Genomic DNA, 18322 nt, shown 5'->3' with positions numbered 1-18322 from the left:
AGTTTCTATTATGTCCGTTGGGCTCGCGCATTACGGCGGAATCAAGGCGGTGCGGTTTTCCGGTCGTATGCCAGACCACAAGCTAACCGGGTCTCGGCTCTGGACAAAGACATTTGCGAGGTTACTAATAGAACTTCCGGCGGTACTCGAACGACACGAAGGTGGCGAGGAACTACTACGGGAATGATTGCACTGAATGTTACGAATTATGATTGGAAAGGATCGCGACGTCTAAACGCATGGGTGTGCATTGTTGCCGTCGGCCTACAAATATGGAAACACGTTCCGATCGTCATTTTCGGATTCGCCCAAGAATCCGAGTTCTGGATACGTCTTGCCGGCGGCATGAGGATGTCGGTTATAGAGAGTGCACCAATCTCGTCGGTGGGTCTGGCGTGACCCTGTTTTTACTGATTACCGGACGCTTTGGCGATCAGAGTGTGGCACTGGAACTTGTTGCGAACGGCCTCACGGACGCTGCCGGGCTCGAGCTGACGCAGAAATCGTTCGAGCTTGAGGAGTTCCCGATCGTCGGGGTCGTCGAACCAGGATTCAATGGGAATGCCGTTGTCGACTTGGTATCCAAAGGCATGGGGCGAGTTGTCCACTAGAACGGTCCTGGAGAGGTCGCGACCTAGAACGTTTAGATCTTTGAGGTAGTTGCCTTCAACTGCCAAACAGGACTCCCGATACAGACGGTGGTGAAAGTATTTTCCGTCTGTGGCACAAAAGCACAGAGAAGCAAAGGATGAGGCATATGTTAGGAGAGCGCACGGAGAGACGAAACCAAGTCACTCTACATCGTTCGCCGTCCCACGTACCGGGATCGATGCGATTAAGCAACTCATTGGCGTACACCTTCTGGGACGCAGTAAACAAAACAATTTCGTACTGTCCCTCTATGCGGCTGAGAAAAGTGAACAGGTGCGGGCGGAGACGCACGTGAACTTGGTAGGTCACGTTATGGAAATCAACGGGAAAGGTCAGATCGGCGTTCTCAACGGGTTCTACTGTACAGTGTACCAACGTTTCGTCTAGATCCAGCACGAGAGTAATTGGCGGGGCGCCGGCAGTCTTGGGTGGGAGGGTAATTGGCGGACACAAGTGACGCACGTAGGCGTAGTCGGGGAGGCATTTGATGAACTGCCAGGGATTGAACTCATCCTCATCCTCGACGTCTTCCATCGCCACCATGGAGTCACAGAGAGACTCTTCATCGTCCAGACTACTGGATATATTGACATTCTCGTTGGTAGGCGACGTTCCTTCCGCGGTACTGACGGTGGAAGCCGTAGGGGCGTCCCTAAGGGAGTCTTCCGCGGCATTGTTGAGAAACGAAAGTACGGGCGAGAAAAGCGCGTCCACTTTGCGTCCCACCCAGGACGCTTCGTCCGTCACCACAACCTCGTCTTCCTCATCCCGATGTACGGCTTTCGGTGGATGCATCGGCGACAGCGCGTTGACGGTACTGTCGGTAGATGATCGTCTTGCAGGAGTTGTCAGTGAGGGACTTTCGGTGCGGTTGCCGCTCACGGGAGTTCCCGCGCTCAGCGTACGCGAAGAAGGACCCCGATCCATGGAAGACCTGGGGCGCTTGATGGAAGCAATGGGAGTTAGAGGATTCGCATAGTTGTGTCGCGGAGGTGTCTTGTTGCTACCGGCGCTTGGGTTGGGGGAAGTCTCGGGCTTGGTCATGGTGGGCGAAAGGAGGCACTTCGCGTGGGCTGGAAAATGTGGGTTGGCTTCGTGTCTTTGTACAAACGAAAACCAACGCGAGAATGACTCTCTCGCTAGCTAGCTAATTGTAAGTAGTTCAGTTCTTACACACAATAGGGACGGGTCAAGGAATTGGCTTTTCACAGTCAATCCATCAATGGCAGGAGTAGTCGAAACAGTTGTGATTGGAAACGGGTTGACTTTCTTCGGGGGGGGATGGGCTCGAGAGACGCTCACAGTCACGCGTTCTCGAGTGGGCCGGTGCGTAGGAGACCGAACACTCGACTCTAGCTCGCTCTACCGCGCCGAGCAACGGGGCCCTAAACCAGGGACACCCGAGTCCCACACGTGTGCCGTTGCTTCGTTCACCTCCTTTTTTATGGGATTGCGCGTCAGCCTCGCCAATAAACGACGCCACTAACGCAGCATTTGAAAAATTCAATATGCTTTTGTTGACTCTATATAGGCTTTAAATTTTTTAATTAGTCCAAAAAATTCTGTCATTGCACGCGAAAAAAAGGGGATGGAAAAACATAGAGGGATGAGAGGATTGGTACGCCGGACGAGACACTCGCTGGCGTGGGAGTCTTTGGAGTACGAATCGTTGGGTCGGGTCCGTTGGGTTCCTCAACATACCACCTACCTAGCGTAGGGGACTCCTCCAACGGGAATGAGCTCGACATTTTGGAGTGGTGATTGTAGTTCCACGTAAGGTACAGCCGCCGGCGCACGTAGATTCCTTGTGTTATCCGGGGTTTTGGCTACGAATAGCACATCCGACCCCAACGGGTAGACAGAATGACAGTGAGCAACCCATCCCACACTTAACAGTTGCTATCTAATCTACAGCAATGACTTCCCGAGAGCCCCACCTCATTGTACATTCTGATGCCTTACTTGTGTTTCTGCAGCATCTTATTTATACACAATATTGCAACAAAACAGTAAACCACAAACTTTCATAGTAGTTTGTCGTGCAGCCTCTGGCGACCCCACCTTATAAGGAACCCATGCCAAAAAGAACAACACTCGGGATTCCAACGTGGTCCCCCACCGTAGTACTAACCGAGCCCGACGATGCTTAACTTCGCTGAGCAGACGGGAAGCGGTGCTGTCATCGTGGTATGGTCGTTCCTCGTAAGAAGCCATGGTGTTTAATATCTATAGTGTTATTATTGTTGGAACTCTACAAGAAATCGATGATTACAAATATTGCTTGGAAAAGCAACCAATGCTTCTCCTTGTGGATATGAACGATTGATGTACTCTACTTGGGATCGACGGGTGCGGGGATGGATCACATGAATGGATGTTCACAATCAATTTGAGGAGCCTTTGAGAAAAGCAACACCAACTACTGTTGAAAGGCGATAGGGCAAAATTACGCATCCCTTCAAAATTCGACGACATGGACTGCGCTATGATCTCAAACTAATGGCGTCGTCTGCAAAGCAAGATTAGGGATCTGTCAATTGATCGACAGACACGACTTACAGCTAGCACGTAAAGCAGTACCTTCCTGACTGCAGCCATGCAAACAGTACCAGTTCGTCGTGGTATCGAAAACACTTTGCCCACTTTAATTTGTCAAGTCACTCACTGATTCAAAGTCATCGACATCGGCAGGACCAGTGTCGATTCTTCAATTTTTACAAGCACCGTCAAAAAATAGCAGAATAGCAGAAACAATTTCTATGTATAATTATGTATAAAGTGTTGTCAGCACAGTTCGCGGATAGAAATGGGCTGCAGAGATTGCTGCTCACAAACATCAGTTTGTTCACTTTCCGAACTATATAATGGGGTAGCCGTGCTGGCTTCCTCGATCACTGGACAGCATGGAGTGTGCGGCGGGTGTTCGTCTTGATCAAGCACGGAATCTAGGCACATCAAATGAGGATGCATGTTGTCAGAAGAGGACGTCCCAGAACCGTCCTGGTGATGGTTACCATCTTGATGAAAGCCTTGCAGTCGCGTCTGCATTGATTCCAATCTCGACAGAGTCATTGCCACTTCCAGCTGCTTCACGTCAGCGTGGTCGACTAAGTTTTCGTTGACTTCGCATATGCGTTCCCGTCGTTCGTGCAGACCAAGTCGCCGTGGTGGTGTCGAAGACCGCAAAAAGTACCGACTGTGCTCATAGTGAAGCAATTCCTTCTCCACGGTTACCGTATGTTGCCACGCCAAGGTTAGTGGGCAGGAATCGCGCGTGTATGGATGATCCCCCACAGTCAAAGAATATTCACGGATGAATACGGAACCAAACGAAACCTGTCGACGACGTCGCGGCTGCATTCTATGCAGTAACGGATCAAGTACACAGTCGGATGCTTTTAGGTCAATAGTGTGCAAGGAGCTATCGTCTTCTTGCTCGCTAGAATCATCGTTGTCCCAAGAATTCAAATCATTCTCATCAAAGAAGGAAACACAATCGCTCGAGTCGAAGCAATCCGTTTCATAATTGCACCACGTAGTTTCGTCTCGATGATCACGGCAAGCTCGAGACTGCTGGATGACCAATACCGTTGATTCGCCATCTGTGGAGTAGTCATCGCCAAAGTTGCTGTTCTCGTCGGTAGGAGCCTTATTCGTGCTTTTCCTCGGCTTCTCTCCTTTCGAGATCATCGCAGGAATTACCCGTGCCGTCTTTCTCATGCTACCTACGCCGTTTTGTGGCTGCTCATCTCCAATCACGACGCTTCTTGGGCTTCCGATGCATGTGGAAGGTCTCCCATTCCGCACGAAACGCTTCGGCGAGACGTCATCCTCACCAGAAGAATGCTCCGTCCGCAGCAAAGACGTACCAGATTCACCAAGAAAATCACTCACCGGAGCCGTTGAGACGCACGTGTTGATTGCGAGAGACATTGTACGTTGAGTTGCGAGGCGTTGGCCTCAAAACTTCCTTGGTTGGTATTGCAGAACTTCTTATGCTTTCAACCGAACGAGGTAGGTTGTCGCATTCCACTGAACACTTTTCGGGACGAGGAGGAAGAAGGAAGCAAAGGTCCAAGTCTAATCACCAACGAGAGCAGAATCTTCGATCAAACGGAACGATATCTTTTATTAAAGTAATCGGTGAAGAGGCCTAATGGAGGCAACGAGCAACGTTGCTTTTGCGGAGTACGTTACGTGGTATGCGGAGACTTGCTGCGGTCGACGTCGGCCACGCGTCCCAAAACCAACCAATAACCCAGCGTTTGCAACTCTGGACATAAAGCAGTGGCATGGTATGCGTGGCCCGGGTTGTCCGGCTGTCGTCGGCTGGCATTACCTTAAGATAGTTTGTATCGTAATTTAGGTTTCGTTTCGGATGCTAGTGAAGTTGTATTTAACGTTGAACCCTTTAGAAAGGAATGGCTTATAGCCCGAAACCTCTCGTCGTCGCTTAATTGGACACTGACCGAATTTTCGATTTTCTCTACCAGCATCCGGGACCGGGAATTCTCTAGTGGTCGCAGAAGAGCTCGTCGGGAGCGCGCAATTCCGTCCCGGTCATGTTCGGAATCGGATCTCTCACAGTCACTCATCAACAAAATTGTCAGTGAGGACCGGGGAAACCAACATGCCCAGGAAAGATTCAATTCGACATGACGTAAACATAGGTATAATTTCCAGATATTGATTGATGCCATGGTCATAAATAGGAATGTCTGCAAATGGCTTAGATTTGCCCAGCTACCTTGATTAGCAAGTCTTGGCAACGAGCCATTGTGGACGGAATGATCCGCATCGATCGTTTCAAAAAAACGTTTTGGGCTCATTCCGATTGTTCGCATTTATCACAAAATACTCTGGTAGATAATGTTGCAGGCTCATTTCTTCCACCAACACCGCTCGTGCAATCACACTTTTCGTTCACAATGAACTTTTGCCGCCGTGCACAAGTATTCCTGGCCACCATGATGCTGTTCGTTGCATCACGGAGAAGTGGCATGCATATTGTACGAGCATTAACGGCCGATGACGTTGCGACCACAGAATTGGAATGGGCGGCATCACGCTTGCGAATTTTTCGTCAAGGATTCGGACCCCATTCGCAGGCCAACTCGGACGCCAATAACAGCGAGCAGAACCTGCAAACCTTTTTGCTTGCCGGAAACTAGAACGCCAATGCAGATGATCAGGAACTCCACTAGATAGGTCTGAGTTTAGGCTTCGCGGTCACCAGACCTTGTCAACCGTATGAGTAGCACAGACTCGTCACATTTTGTGCGGGGCAGCGAACCGCTCGAAGGCAATTTATTTTCGTACAGTGAAAATGGATCAGAACCCTAGGATCTGACGACGGCGGTATCGATCTGCTCGCGACGGAAAGAATCGTCTAGATTTCGCAAATCACATGACGAGAGCTTCAGAAGGGTCTCGCCCCTCGGATGCCTACAAACCGCTTGCAAGTCGGTATTGCAGTAATGAAAATAGAAACCAAAACAGTGATAGGCAACCATAGTCAATGACGTCCGCAGGCATTTTTGTCATTTCTTTTCACGATTTTTAAAAATTGCTGGAGATGGTTTTAGCAATTCGGAGACTTCGTTCAAGTATTAGTCAACAAAATCCTCACTTGGTCTTGCATTCGTTATGGTACCAATGAAAGGAAGTCTAACTAAAAAACTCTCAAAGTTGTTGGTTCTCTGAAGATCATTCTTGGCGCACCTCGTTGGCTTGACGCACGTACTCACTGATTTTAATTTTTGCGTTCATGTCACAGACAGTTTGCTACGTGGGACCGGTTCCCGTACACAAAAAAATGAGAAAATGGAAATAATGCCGATGGTCCAAGTGCATTGAGGGCAAAATCGATGTTTGTGCGCACATGGATTCCCTAAGACTGCCTACGGTCCCAGAACTACTTTATACAAAGTCATCTCGGTATACTAGTGTAGCTGATGTTGTATACCTAGGTTAATATCGCAAATTATGATTCTCTTAGTACAATAGAATGAAATTGTAATGACTAGATTCCAAAGGCACTCAGCTGTATGCACTGTAGTTTTGCTGATGTTGGTGATGGCGCTCCATCATTAGCATCTGCTGTTGTATTTCTTGATCTCGGACCTGCTGCCGCACTAATTTTTGGCTTTCCTTTATCTTAGACTGCATGCACGCCTCCCATCTAGGTCGGTGACACTTATACAAATCTAAAGCTGTGAGTGCGTCTTCGGTCGGGCTGTGAGAGCGTCCGGGCAACTGAATATCCGTGCGAAGCTTTTCTTTTGCCAGATCCTTCAGTTTCCTGGGAGCAAGGGCGCCAAAATACAACTTCATAAACGGCTCATAGTAGGCAGTATCACGTATCATGTACCACGAATGGTTAATACCTAAACATTCCAAGTCGTTCTGCAGTCCATGGCCAACCAAGATCTTCCCATCCAACAACTGATATACCCGTTCTCGTACAACGTCCAGAGTTTCAGCCTTTTCCAAGTTGTGGGCGGTGATTCCAGAGATGAAAGTTTTGTAGTCGAGAACTGGCTCAGATGGTTTCACGTACGCATCCAGGAGCGTACGGCCCTTCCAGTCGACAAGTACAACTCGAGCACAAGTGGAAGGGCTACTCAAAGTGGTAACCATTTCACAGTCCATCGCAACATATTGAGAGCGAGGAGGCATAGCGGGCTTGTTGTAACTGTGCATGTATTTGTTGTGGGATGGTAGAACGGTTTGTTCCGTATAAGACTGTGAACACGTCGAATGACAAGAATTCGACAAAAGGGACGAGTTTGAATCTTGCCGGCACATAACTGCGCGGTTGCTTAGTTTGACAATCGCATCGGGATGGCTGCTACCATCCCCAACATTTACCCTATCAAAGAGATTGCTGGGGTGTTGCTTTTGAACGCTCATGTAATGCTGACTTTGAATGCCAACATTTGCAAAATTGATTTTTATCCCGGAGTGGTTGGTGACATCGATTATATTGCTCCCCTGGGTATGTTTGCTTTTCGCCATGCTTTCCACGATGCCTTGCTTTGAATGCACAGCCATGATCAGTTTGTCGGGATACAATTGACAAAAGTCGCTACGATTGCTGAGAAAGATTGTGGGAGTATTAGATTCTTTGAAAATTACTTTTTTGTCGGTTGGCGGCGCGTTCGATCGTTGAAATATTCTGGTGCGCGGCTCGAGAACGGTTTCAACGCATGGGCAGCAAAAGCTCGGACGCCCGTGAAACTTCACATGACTGGAAATATCTCCCGCATTAAAAGGAGGTCACTGACATTGACAGTGAGTCATCATTTTTATACCTATATTTATATATATACTGGAAACGGCTTTCCAGCCTTACGTTGCGGTTATTCTCGTTTTTTTTTATGCCGTCAAAAACTATGTATACTTCAAAACAGCATTTTCTACTTTCGTATTTTGCTAACAGTAAAGAGCACTATAAAACATTGACCATTTGATTAATTTGATACCACATTGAAAGCGAGTATGATTACACCGTCTTTTCAAATTGAGTCAAAGATATATCATAGCCAGTAAAAATGGTAGCCCAACGCTATGGGCATTGCTCTCTCAAAATAAACACAGTCCTTTTTTCCACAATAGCAATGACTGTAAAAGAGAGCAAAGTAAAATGTTTCCCGTGCCACGCTAGTCCCCTTTGATTCTCATTTCCCAAAAACTCAATATTGTACGTTTTCCAAAGGGTACTCAAGAGCGTAAACCTCCCTCATACGTCTCGCGAAGAAACAAGCACTATCGCTAGCTATTTCCAAAAGTCAACGGCAGCACCATGGCCCTATACTGGTCCGTATCTTTAAGCGGCGACCCCATCCGACGCAATGAATGGCTCACTCAAGGTCTTGGAAGTTTTTCGATGGGTTATCACTGCTAGTGCAAAGAACGCAACTCCCGTTAAGAAGAATATCGTAGAATGAAAGAAAAAGGTATAGTCCTCGGGCTCTTTGTAGATTTGTTCGCCATACGAAACTCCCGCTACAGTGGTTCCGGGAAGAAAGCCTTGCTGTGTTGCCAACATTAAGTTCTGAAAGGTCGCGGCTCTCATTTTTGTATGAGTCGCAAATTTCATGCACTGGTTGACGCTATTGTAACCGGCGTCGTCGTCGCACTCGAAATTACCGTCTGCGCTGCCACCAAGAGCGCGGTGACCATTACTTCCTTCGTCTCCATAGTCCAATTTGTAAGCTTTGCAAGGCTGGCATATCCTGTACACGTCCATGCCCTTGTTCCAGTCATCAATGTAGGAGTCTATGTTGTAGGGGCTATCGCTGCTGCCGTAAAAGGAAGCCAGAACCGTATTTACTGTTGGAGAACGACCTGTGTACTGCGATGTACAGCGCTGATCGGTATAGAGACCAATACTCATTCCACCGTTGGATGTTGGTTGAAGGTCGAAGTAGAGATAATTACCGTTCACTGCAGTCTTAGACTGCGTGCAATCCTCTGGCCACGATTCATAATAAGTTTGCATGAAGGAATATTCGTCCTCGTCCCAGATACAGTAGCCCTGATGTTTAAAGAGCTGCTCCATCCACTGCAAATAATTCTGTTCCTTGTAGTATCCGAGAAGCTCAAAATGCGTATCCTGTCAGTCATACATCCGTTAGTATACATATCCCTGATGATAAATTCACTGTATCCAACAGCCACAAATGTGCCTTACAGTAGTCTCAAAAAAGAATGACGCAAACTTACCGGTAAATGGCAGTCCATTTTGGCACACCGTTCAGATCCAGTCATGTTGCAAGGCGTAGTATCCCATGCGTCGTTTTCCAAATTGTAAAATTGATATTCACCTATTTCACCCCCTTGGTAGTCTAAATCGATGTACTGTTGTGTAAAACGCGCCCAACGTGAGAGATTTTATGGGTCGAGCCGAAAATCGGACTTGTCTTTGTGTTCTGGTACGTACCGCAGCCCACAAGAGAACTCGATTGCAGCCTCCTTCAGTCTCCTCCTCCCCTTCTTTCAGTTCTCGTCGGCGATTGCGGTGGTGGCCACCACCCCGTTGTTCACCACAGTCAATGTAGAACCCCAGGTATCGCCAGGCCTGCGAATATCCGTCGTAATAGGTTCCGTATGCGTCAATCGATGAGAGAGCACTGATGCTTCCACCCAGGAGTCTTCCTTGTACATCCCGTAGTAGTCGGGCGTTCCGGGAAGGATCCACTGAAGCTGCCTGGAATTCAGCGTCTTCACTCAGCGAGATCCATTGTTGCGACGACTCTCCTCCGATATGGACCTGCAGCTCACTGTCCGTCAAATGTTGCGCTTGACCGAAGCTTGAAAGAAACGCAACAAAGGTCAGCACCAAAACCACCGTGGAGCTGGAACTCTTATTCTTGAGCCGCATAATGTTTTCGTCTCGGGTGTGTATTGATCAGCGGTTGGTAAGATGAGATGCGGGTTGGTATCTCGGTAGGCAGATTTTGGTTCTCACTTCGGCAACGTTCCTCACCGTCCAAGCACACACAATGCAAATATTTACTGTTGTTGTCCAGGCTTCGCCGATCTAACTGTAAGAACCACTACTTATCCCGCCCAAAGTTCCGAGAAAGACTTCCCATCGTTGGATTTTGTCCTTATACATTTTCCATATGTATATATTATCGAAACGAAGAATTCTTTATATACCCAAATATTTTTACCTAACTGCCCGACGCGCCAACCGAAACGGCGACTGCTCGCTCACAGGGCTCTATCTAGAGTGGGTTCACAAAGTCTCTAGAATCGCCTAGCTACTAGGATCTCCAATAGAGCGAGTTGTCGCTCTCTGGAACGGCGCTGGGAACATCCCCAGACAAATCCACCCCCTTGCCACGCTATTTCACCACGCCTTTGCGACGCTGAGGGGTTTTATTGCTACAGGCTTTCTGCTTTTTCCCACTGGCGAGTATAGATATTGATTGACACCCATCATGTTCCCTTCGACTGTGTCTGCGACGACGGAACTGCTGTGGCGCACATTAGTGGTTCTATTGGCACACCAAAGTGCTACGCGAGTCTTCACCACTGCTTACAAAGACGACAGTTATTACCCAAAGGGTGTGGCGAATCCCAACACCAAAAATGCCATGTATTGGAGGGATGCTCGCAATGTTCTGCAGGATATTTCTCAGTTTCAATCCTTGTCAATCAAGTACCATTCTTGCGCGTACGTATCTGTTCGTCATCCGATCAGCGTTGTAAATGCAGAAAAGGGATTTCGGGTGTGGAAATGTTAGAATTTCTTTCGTTTGCTGACTTTTATTTTCTTTGAAATGGGCGTTGCAGATGGAGTGGTGTGGCGGTGAGCAATCAGGGGGGCAGTGGAGACAAGAACGGAGCCGACAACCTCTGTCAGACAATCGATTACGGAGAAGGGGACGACGAAAACAATGCCTACGATTGGTGGTATTTGGGCTCCACCGTCTGTAATCGGGCCAACGCCGCGTTCTCTCTGTATGGTACATTGGCGGGGGAAGAAGAAAAGGGTTGTCGCAAGTCGTCTTACATCAATTCCTTCTTTACTAATCAGGGCCTGGGGCCTTTTATGCAGGCGATGACCAACGCAGGCGTTTCCTATTTTCAGACGGACGACAATACGAATTCTCTTTCTTCCTACTGCACCATTATTGAAGGTGCCACAGATGACAACTATTCTGGTGGCGATGACTCGTACGAGAAGTACGCCTACGGAAATCACAATGAGGGCTATTTTGACAATTTTTACAGCCAGTCACTTGCCTGCAACCGTGGGCGTTTTGTACAGCAAAATTTTCAGGGTGCCTTTTGCAATGCCGAGCAGATGACGAAGATAGTCGATTCTATGAATCAAGTTAACAGCGCCTTGAACAGCTTGGATTGTGTGCAAATATATAACGCTGATTCGAACGAGAACTCGAACGGTGACAACAACGATGAAGACGAAGACTACGACGGAGCTCTACAACTGTTGCAATACAGTGAAGCCTGTAGCCTCAGAGATCCCTCCGGTGCGTGTCCCGATCCGTTCGGCAAGCTCCAGAAGTACTCCAACACGATTGAAAGAATATCGCGCGCGCTCGATATGACAAGTTACCGGCGCAAAATGCGACGAAACATTTCCTTACTCATGATAGTAATGGGAGTAGCCTTTTTCCTGCTTGCATTCCGTGTGTTTCTGCGTCGCGTGCTCAAGCGCTTTCCTGCCTTGCGAAAACGACTGCGCGGTGGCAGCTTTTTGAGGTCAATGAAACGACGGTCGCGAAGAAAAAGTGAAGGAGATGGTATCCACAAGGCTATCGACTCCGATCGTAACAGCCGCAAGAAATCATCACGGCGCCAACGTGACCCACGTCCTGCGCAAGATTATGAAGGGGATAATAGAAATGACACTTCCTCCAGTCAGCATGAATTACCATCGCTTACGTAGATTCAAAAGTCGGGCTTGAGTCGAGGCTGGAGTGTCAACATTGTTCCGGAAGTTTTGCAAACTCTCTGACATCTCGGGTCAAGATGAAGTTGCTCTGGGTGCGGAGGACTACGAATGATTATGAAACACGGGAGCGGAAATAAAGAAGTTCATATAATGTACGCTGTTTGTGTTGATTACTTGATATCTTCATTTAGATGCGCTGCTACACATAATTGTTTTGCCGATTCTGTCCAGATGTCCATAGTCACACGAAAGTCCTGGTTGCTCAAATCAACCAATGTAGCATTTAGAGGCAATTTCGGTGAAAGCGCTTCATAGTTGACGAGCTTTCGTAGCATGTGTAAAGCAGCTTGCGGTCGGAACTGTGGAACCATGTGGCCCGATCCATGGAAAGTCAAGAATGAAATGTTGTTTTCGTAATTCACAACTTCGCCTCCTAATTGTGCTCCTAACTCTTGCAATAATAAGTCGGGACCAAACAAAGCTGGCTTTTCCATCAACACTTCAACTGCACGAAACGTTTCCAAATAAAAACAAATTTCATAGAGTTAGCAAAACTGTGATGTTTATCAAAGGCTTCAAACCAAACGAAATGTACACACCAGTGGTCGCCGTTTGGTTGTAAAACCACGGGCGGTATCCGCCACCATCAAGTTCCGGGAACCCAATTCGAGAAACAGCCACGCGTGTTCCTTCATAGGAGACGCATGGATCCGTATCGCCGTTATATATCCAAATGGCCCGGAGGCGCGGGCCCAATTTGCGATAAAAGTCAATCATGGACAGAGCTTCTTCATCGGCATCCGCATTGCAAGCATCATATTCTTTTGTGTAGTCGAAACCAACATTGGGGTATGGCCAGCTCCGAATAGGAGTATCCATAACATGCAGGGCTTCACGGACGTCGGGGCGGTTCATGTAGGCGGTCATGTGTATGTCTTCCAAGTCCGTGACGGGAGCAAAGAGCGAATAGTCGTCAATAAACATACCTCGCCAGCTTTGCGACAAGGCGCGACTAGAGGACATCAAAAACTTGCGCATACTTAATCGACATACGTTTGAGTCGCCATCATACCCGATGTCGTTGAGAAATTCCTCTCCTAGATCCGCATTATGCGTCAATTGAATTTTGCTTTTCATCAGAAAAGATGGAGCCCTGATACCACATTGATTCCATAGTGTGTCAAAGATGGCGTCGTCGACGAGACCGTACTTGTGTCCGTACCAGAGAGCGTCCATGGAGTCGGCTTGTGCCGTGTTATCGGTACACGGATCTCCGACAGCCATACCCGTCAACGAAATGTGAGGCGCATGCTCTAGTAGTTCGTAGGCCAGGGTCGGCAAATAAACTCCGGCATAAGATTCTCCAGTTATGAAAAAGTCGTTGCTGGCGAAATACGGAAACTTGGCAAAGAAATCCACGATTGCCGCTCGAGCCGCCGATGCCGTGTACTTGTCTGTGTTTTCACACACTTTTCCCAGGAGTTGACTCGCACAGTAGCTATACCCTACCCCAATCGGTGATTCAATAACCAACAAGTTGGAAACCTTGGTCCAGCTGTAGGGATTTTCCATCAACCCTCCTGTAGAGTTCATAAGAAGTGGTCCATTTTCTTGAAGAAAGCCAAGAATGGACGAAGATCCCGGCCCTCCATTCAACCACAACACAACAGGCTTGTTTAGAAAGTCGCCTTCCGCCATAGCCAGCCAATAATGAATTTTGCAATAGGGACCATTAACCTCTAAGTTACAACCTTCCGTCGCGTCCAAGTAGCCTGAATAGTGCGGCGTCTTAGTCTTTCCATGCATGGGCAGGTTTTCGATCAAGTCGGTCTCGGGTCCAGCCATTGACCCATAAGGGAGGAGGACCCCGACACTACACCAAAGCAAATTCAATCCAATTACTTTCATAGTAAAGCATACGATTTCGGAGAAATGGATACAAGGGATACAAACTTTGTGATGGGATCTTTCTGTAAACGGCAGAATCTTGGAATCTGCCTATCGCTGATTTGCCCACAAATTGGCATTATCTGACGGCGAAACGAAACTTACGCAGTCGCCACGCTCACTCGTGTTTCGCTTTACCCAAGACTCCTATTGGATATCTGAGAGTCACAGTCTGGACATTGTTGGAAGATGGTCGAATTAATGTCTCGCTGAGATTGAGATTGACTGTGAATGCCCCGAATTCCACAAGAAGCTAGGATACATGATTTTGACAGTGAACTTTGAACAATGGTTGGCGCTAAAGACGTAGATTAGCGAGAAAGGCGCGATTCACCGAATCGGTATCGTTGGTACGAGTAGATGCAGCCGATGATGATTGTCTGATGGGTACTTCTCCTTCAACAGAGTTTTGAATGTTCAAGGGGTTGACGAGACCCTTGCGGTAGTTACGCACGCCACCACTCTTGAGCAAACCCGAGTAGTATACTAGATCACGTTGTGGAAGCTCTTCATAGTCAACGCCCAAATCTTTTGTCAGCTGGTACACATAACACATCAGATCGGCCTTGTCCATCAAAATTCGACCCAAGTCTTGCCAAGAAGTCCGGTGCTGAAAGCCTATGGTGACCATTAGTTTCTCCAACTCGACATGGACCTCGTCAACACGACAATAGGAAAAACTGTGCCAGCTGCGGGGACGCGCGTGAGCGTACTTTTCGAGCGCCACACGGGTGCGGTCCATTCGCTTCTCCTCCAAGACAGAAATGTGAAAAGGCAACTGGAACCAAACAACAGCGTTGGGGGACCGGTTAGCGTTTACGATACGTAAATTTGCAATTGAACCGTTGTTGATGGTCGCCACTTCGTTGGTACCGGCGTAGCGTACCGTGGTTTGGAAAAGATTAATATCTAAAGTACAAATGAAGTGGGACGAGTAAGAAAGCTGAAGAACTGAAAAAACTGATCATTTGGTGTTTTCAATGCAACACGATCGCACCTTCAATAAACCAGGACCAGAAAAGGCCGTCGTTGCTGTTTAAAACAGACGGATCCAGCATGTATATGCGGTCACCAAGATCGTAAGGTCTATGAACATATGTAATGTAAGGAACGGTTCGTTTCGAAGCGATAGAAATAGCTACTACAATAGTGGGAACAACTCACCTTCTTGCCGCAATCAGCAATATGCCCTGTAACGTTATGGAGAAAATGAACCTGAGAAACGAGATGGGCAATGACGGAGGCATTGAAACGGGTGACTTACTTCTATGTATTTGCTGGCACTAGATCCGACAGCAAAGGACACAGACACGAGTAATGTTGAAACCGATACCAACAGAGGCCAAGGATTAAAGCGCATAAGCGAAAGCAAAGCAAGCGCCAGTATGAAGTTGAAGAGAAAGTCGATGATAGTTTCGAGGGCATGGTCAATAACCGAGGCGTTTCCTACAGAAGCACGAAAGAAGCGCAGCTTTTTGTACAGAGAATCGCAAGATTGAATAAAGGCCAACTGAGAAAGCTCGTTGTTTGCGTCGGGACGAAAGAGCTTGCGTAGGGCCTTCCTCTTGGCCAAGTTGGTGGTAGCCCCCTCGTCTTCGTCCGCCAACATAGTGAAGACGTCACAGTTCAGCATGATACTCTCGGGCGTCATTTTCAAAAGGCGTTGATATACTTGCTGCGCCGAACTGATGACATCGTTTCGTGATGCAGCAGGACCGAAGGCATCCCCAAAGGGATGTTGTTCGTCCATAAATGTCAAAGCACGTCGAAATTTCAAAATATCGTTAATGGACGCATTCAAAGACTATATACGAATTCGAAAGATGTAAGTATATAAGGATTAAAACAAAGAATGATACTCAAACAAAAAATAACCGTACCTTGTCGAGTTTGTTCACTGGCTCTTCCCAATTTTCGAGCAAGTCGCTCACTCGAAAGCTGCCACTCTCGGTCTTTTCCATCATTGCGTCGTTCAGTGATTCGCTCCTTCTTCTTTTCAAATTTGCTGGACTGTGTCTATCTTCGCTCTCATCGTCGCTCGATTCATCCATAGCGTTTCCCCGTCCTGAATTCTTCACCAAATTTCGATCAGTGGTCCACGAAACGTCGTCCATGAATTGCACTCGACTATCTTGACGATTCAAATCGATTTCCAAAGTTTCCCCGGTCTGTCCAACCCCGTAGGATACCCGTTCCGCTTCTTGAGCAAGCTCGGCAGTTTCGGAAAGCAACACTACTTCTCGCAAAATCTTTTCCAGTCGAGGTTTGAATTCGGAAAACGTACGACGTCCAAAGTACATGGCCACGGCAGTCCGCTTGCCCGCGGTCGCGAGACCTGCCACCAGCATACTAAGCAACATGCGCAAGTAGGTTGGGGAAGTTAAAATGTACACCCCCGAATTGGCGTCTTTGAAAATGGAAATACCGGTAAAGTAGAACCAGTGCTGTTGGAAGCGATTGTCTCCGTGCAGCAAGAAAAGGTCGGCAATGGCCCATAAGGCCAACATAATTGGCCAACCCTTGGCCTGAATGGCGTACAATGTCGGCAACGGTCCCAAACACTTGACGGCCACCCGGGTACCGAGGATGATTTTGTCCACGAGTAACCATTGGGTAAGACGCGCCAATTCCAACGTGATACACTGACGCCCAACAAAGATTAGCCACCACGCCACCGATGCGTGCCCGGGCATAAACTCCAAATTGGGGTTGCCGAGATGATAGTAGACCACCCACGCTGCAACAAACGCCGGTAGGCTTAGTGTGACGAAATAGGAATGCAGGATAGTATGCCACAAGGCTTGCAGCAAAGTGAATGGGTGACACATTTTCGCAATGCGACGAAGCAGGCGTTTTGAAGAATACCGGTCCGTACGTTTTTTAACGACCCGGCGTGGATACTTCGAACCGCCGTTGCTAAACTCATCCAGGGATCCGTATCTTTCATTATGATCCCGCAAGGGCACTTGTTCTTCGTAATCGGGCAACGCGCCGCCGTCGTGGTCCGCATCTTGGAGTTCTTCCGTCGAGCTCGTCGACCCCGTATCATTCGTGGCGAAGAGTTTTTCCACCTGTATCGCGCCGGCGACGAGTCGATCGGCATCCGTGGCTTCCACCGAGAAGTGAGATTCGCCCTGCGTGAGCGCGTCCCCTCCGACGCCTTCAAAGAAGACGTTCCCGCAGTTGGACCTCGACTCGTCATCTTCCGTTGCTTCTTGGATACTGTCCAGTAACGCGTGCGCACGGCTGGCCGTTTTCCGGTGTCCCCGTGATCCCCCCGACGTACTGCCGTTCGGACTGGTCAATCCGTGGTTGGTGTGGGCGTTGCCCGGAGCGACGAGATTCAACATTCGGACCTTCCGAGCAATGTCCTGGAACTTTTGCCTAGCCGATTTGGCTTCGTCCGTACTCGACGCCGTACTGGACGTCCTACTCATGGGAGCCGGCGGTGTCGCCATACTGTTGTACATTCGTTGAAAGGGTACGTTGCCTCCGAGAGGCGGTCGTTCGCCGGGCACAGCCGCGTGCCATTGCTCTCCCGAGGCGGTCCGAACGTGCTGTCGTCGTTTTTCCACGGACGACAGGACGCCCCGTCCGGCCCGTTCTTCCACCGCGAACGGATACGGTGGAGGCGGTGGTGGAGGGTACGTCGAGGCGTTGGAAGAGGGGTCCGCCGCCGAGGTTGCGTTCGGGACGCCGCTCGTGTAATTCGTCCCCGCATCCCGCGACTCGGGCGCTACCGTCGTGCTTTTGGGATGCGTGGGAGGCCGCTGTCGCTCCTCTTCCGTATTGGTTGGTTTCATGACGAGACCAAGAGGAGGAATAGGATACACACACTCCAGTGCGCGGCGGTTGCGAGCGAACTACTGGTCAAGTTGTCCAAGTCGGTGCGAGCGGAACGTTGTCTTGTGAGTGGGAGACGAAAGGCGTTGCGTTTTGGATACAGCGACCCACAATCCACAGTCAAAACGGACTGGGAATTGGAAGGAATGACGCGACTTGTACGGACCAAACGAACGTACGTTCCAATAAAGACACGGTTCGGGGAGGGCAGAAGCCGGAATTCGGTCCCTTCTCGTGTCCATCGTTCGAGTTCGATCTCGCTCCGTTCGTCCTTCTCGAGTCCGGGAAGTCCGGGAACACTCCGTCGGTTCCTACTCACTGTCATTCCGAAGTACGACACGGTATTTCACGATCGAAATCGTTGGCGGAAGTTCAACCAACCGTGGACAGACGTTGAGGTCCCTTCGCATTTTTGATCTTGTAAATGACCCGTTTTTCATTGACAATGTC

The 18322-nt window shown here is 48.6% G+C and overlaps 8 protein-coding genes across 8 annotated transcripts; 2 read left to right on the top strand and 6 right to left on the bottom strand.

Moving 5' to 3' along the window:
* Positions 1-407: 407 nt before the first annotated feature.
* PHATRDRAFT_15563 (predicted protein) lies at positions 408-1185 on the bottom strand (the record flags this gene model as incomplete). Its single annotated transcript, XM_002183544.1, has 2 exons — positions 408-718; positions 822-1185. 2 exons carry the CDS (start codon positions 1183-1185, stop codon positions 408-410), a joined length of 675 nt encoding a protein of 224 aa, XP_002183580.1.
* A 2205-nt stretch (positions 1186-3390) lies between these two features.
* On the bottom strand, positions 3391-4794 carry PHATRDRAFT_48994 (predicted protein). Its single transcript, XM_002183543.1, has one exon. The coding sequence runs from the start codon at positions 4582-4584 to the stop codon at positions 3436-3438; it is 1149 nt and encodes a 382-aa protein (XP_002183579.1). The 5' UTR covers positions 4585-4794; the 3' UTR covers positions 3391-3435.
* A 644-nt stretch (positions 4795-5438) lies between these two features.
* PHATRDRAFT_39610 (predicted protein) lies at positions 5439-5822 on the top strand (the record flags this gene model as incomplete). The annotated part of the gene is made up of 1 exon (XM_002183672.1): positions 5439-5822. The coding sequence occupies one exon, from the start codon at positions 5439-5441 to the stop codon at positions 5820-5822; it is 384 nt and encodes a 127-aa protein (XP_002183708.1).
* Positions 5823-6825: 1003 nt separating this feature from the next.
* Positions 6826-7329, bottom strand: PHATRDRAFT_15565 (predicted protein; the record flags this gene model as incomplete). The annotated part of the gene is made up of 1 exon (XM_002183542.1): positions 6826-7329. A coding segment is annotated over one exon (504 nt), but the record flags the coding sequence as incomplete, so codon positions are not given.
* Positions 7330-8442: 1113 nt separating this feature from the next.
* On the bottom strand, positions 8443-10069 carry PHATRDRAFT_48993 (predicted protein). The gene is made up of 3 exons (XM_002183541.1): positions 9596-10069; positions 9379-9513; positions 8443-9268 (listed from the first exon to the last, which is right to left on the bottom strand). Exons 1-3 carry the CDS (start codon positions 10034-10036, stop codon positions 8480-8482), a joined length of 1365 nt encoding a protein of 454 aa, XP_002183577.1. The 5' UTR covers positions 10037-10069; the 3' UTR covers positions 8443-8479.
* A 427-nt stretch (positions 10070-10496) lies between these two features.
* Positions 10497-12076, top strand: PHATRDRAFT_48992 (predicted protein; the record flags this gene model as incomplete). The annotated part of the gene is made up of 2 exons (XM_002183671.1): positions 10497-10837; positions 10957-12076. The coding sequence occupies exons 1-2, from the start codon at positions 10602-10604 to the stop codon at positions 12074-12076; spliced, it is 1356 nt and encodes a 451-aa protein (XP_002183707.1). The 5' UTR covers positions 10497-10601.
* Positions 12077-12311: 235 nt separating this feature from the next.
* Positions 12312-14386, bottom strand: PHATRDRAFT_22901 (predicted protein; the record flags this gene model as incomplete). The annotated part of the gene is made up of 2 exons (XM_002183540.1): positions 12682-14386; positions 12312-12587 (listed from the first exon to the last, which is right to left on the bottom strand). Coding segments are annotated over exons 1-2 (1584 nt in total), but the record flags the coding sequence as incomplete, so codon positions are not given.
* Positions 14328-17832, bottom strand: PHATRDRAFT_39605 (predicted protein; the record flags this gene model as incomplete). The annotated part of the gene is made up of 5 exons (XM_002183539.1): positions 14328-14938; positions 15027-15115; positions 15194-15219; positions 15294-15833; positions 15910-17832. 5 exons carry the CDS (start codon positions 17830-17832, stop codon positions 14328-14330), a joined length of 3189 nt encoding a protein of 1062 aa, XP_002183575.1.
* Between the last annotated feature and the right edge of the window lie 490 nt (positions 17833-18322).

Source organism: Phaeodactylum tricornutum, chromosome 20 (genome assembly GCF_000150955.2).
Source record: "Phaeodactylum tricornutum CCAP 1055/1 chromosome 20, whole genome shotgun sequence".
Taxonomy (NCBI): domain Eukaryota; phylum Bacillariophyta; class Bacillariophyceae; order Surirellales; family Neidiaceae; genus Phaeodactylum; species Phaeodactylum tricornutum.
This window is presented reverse-complemented; position numbering and strand designations above follow the sequence as displayed.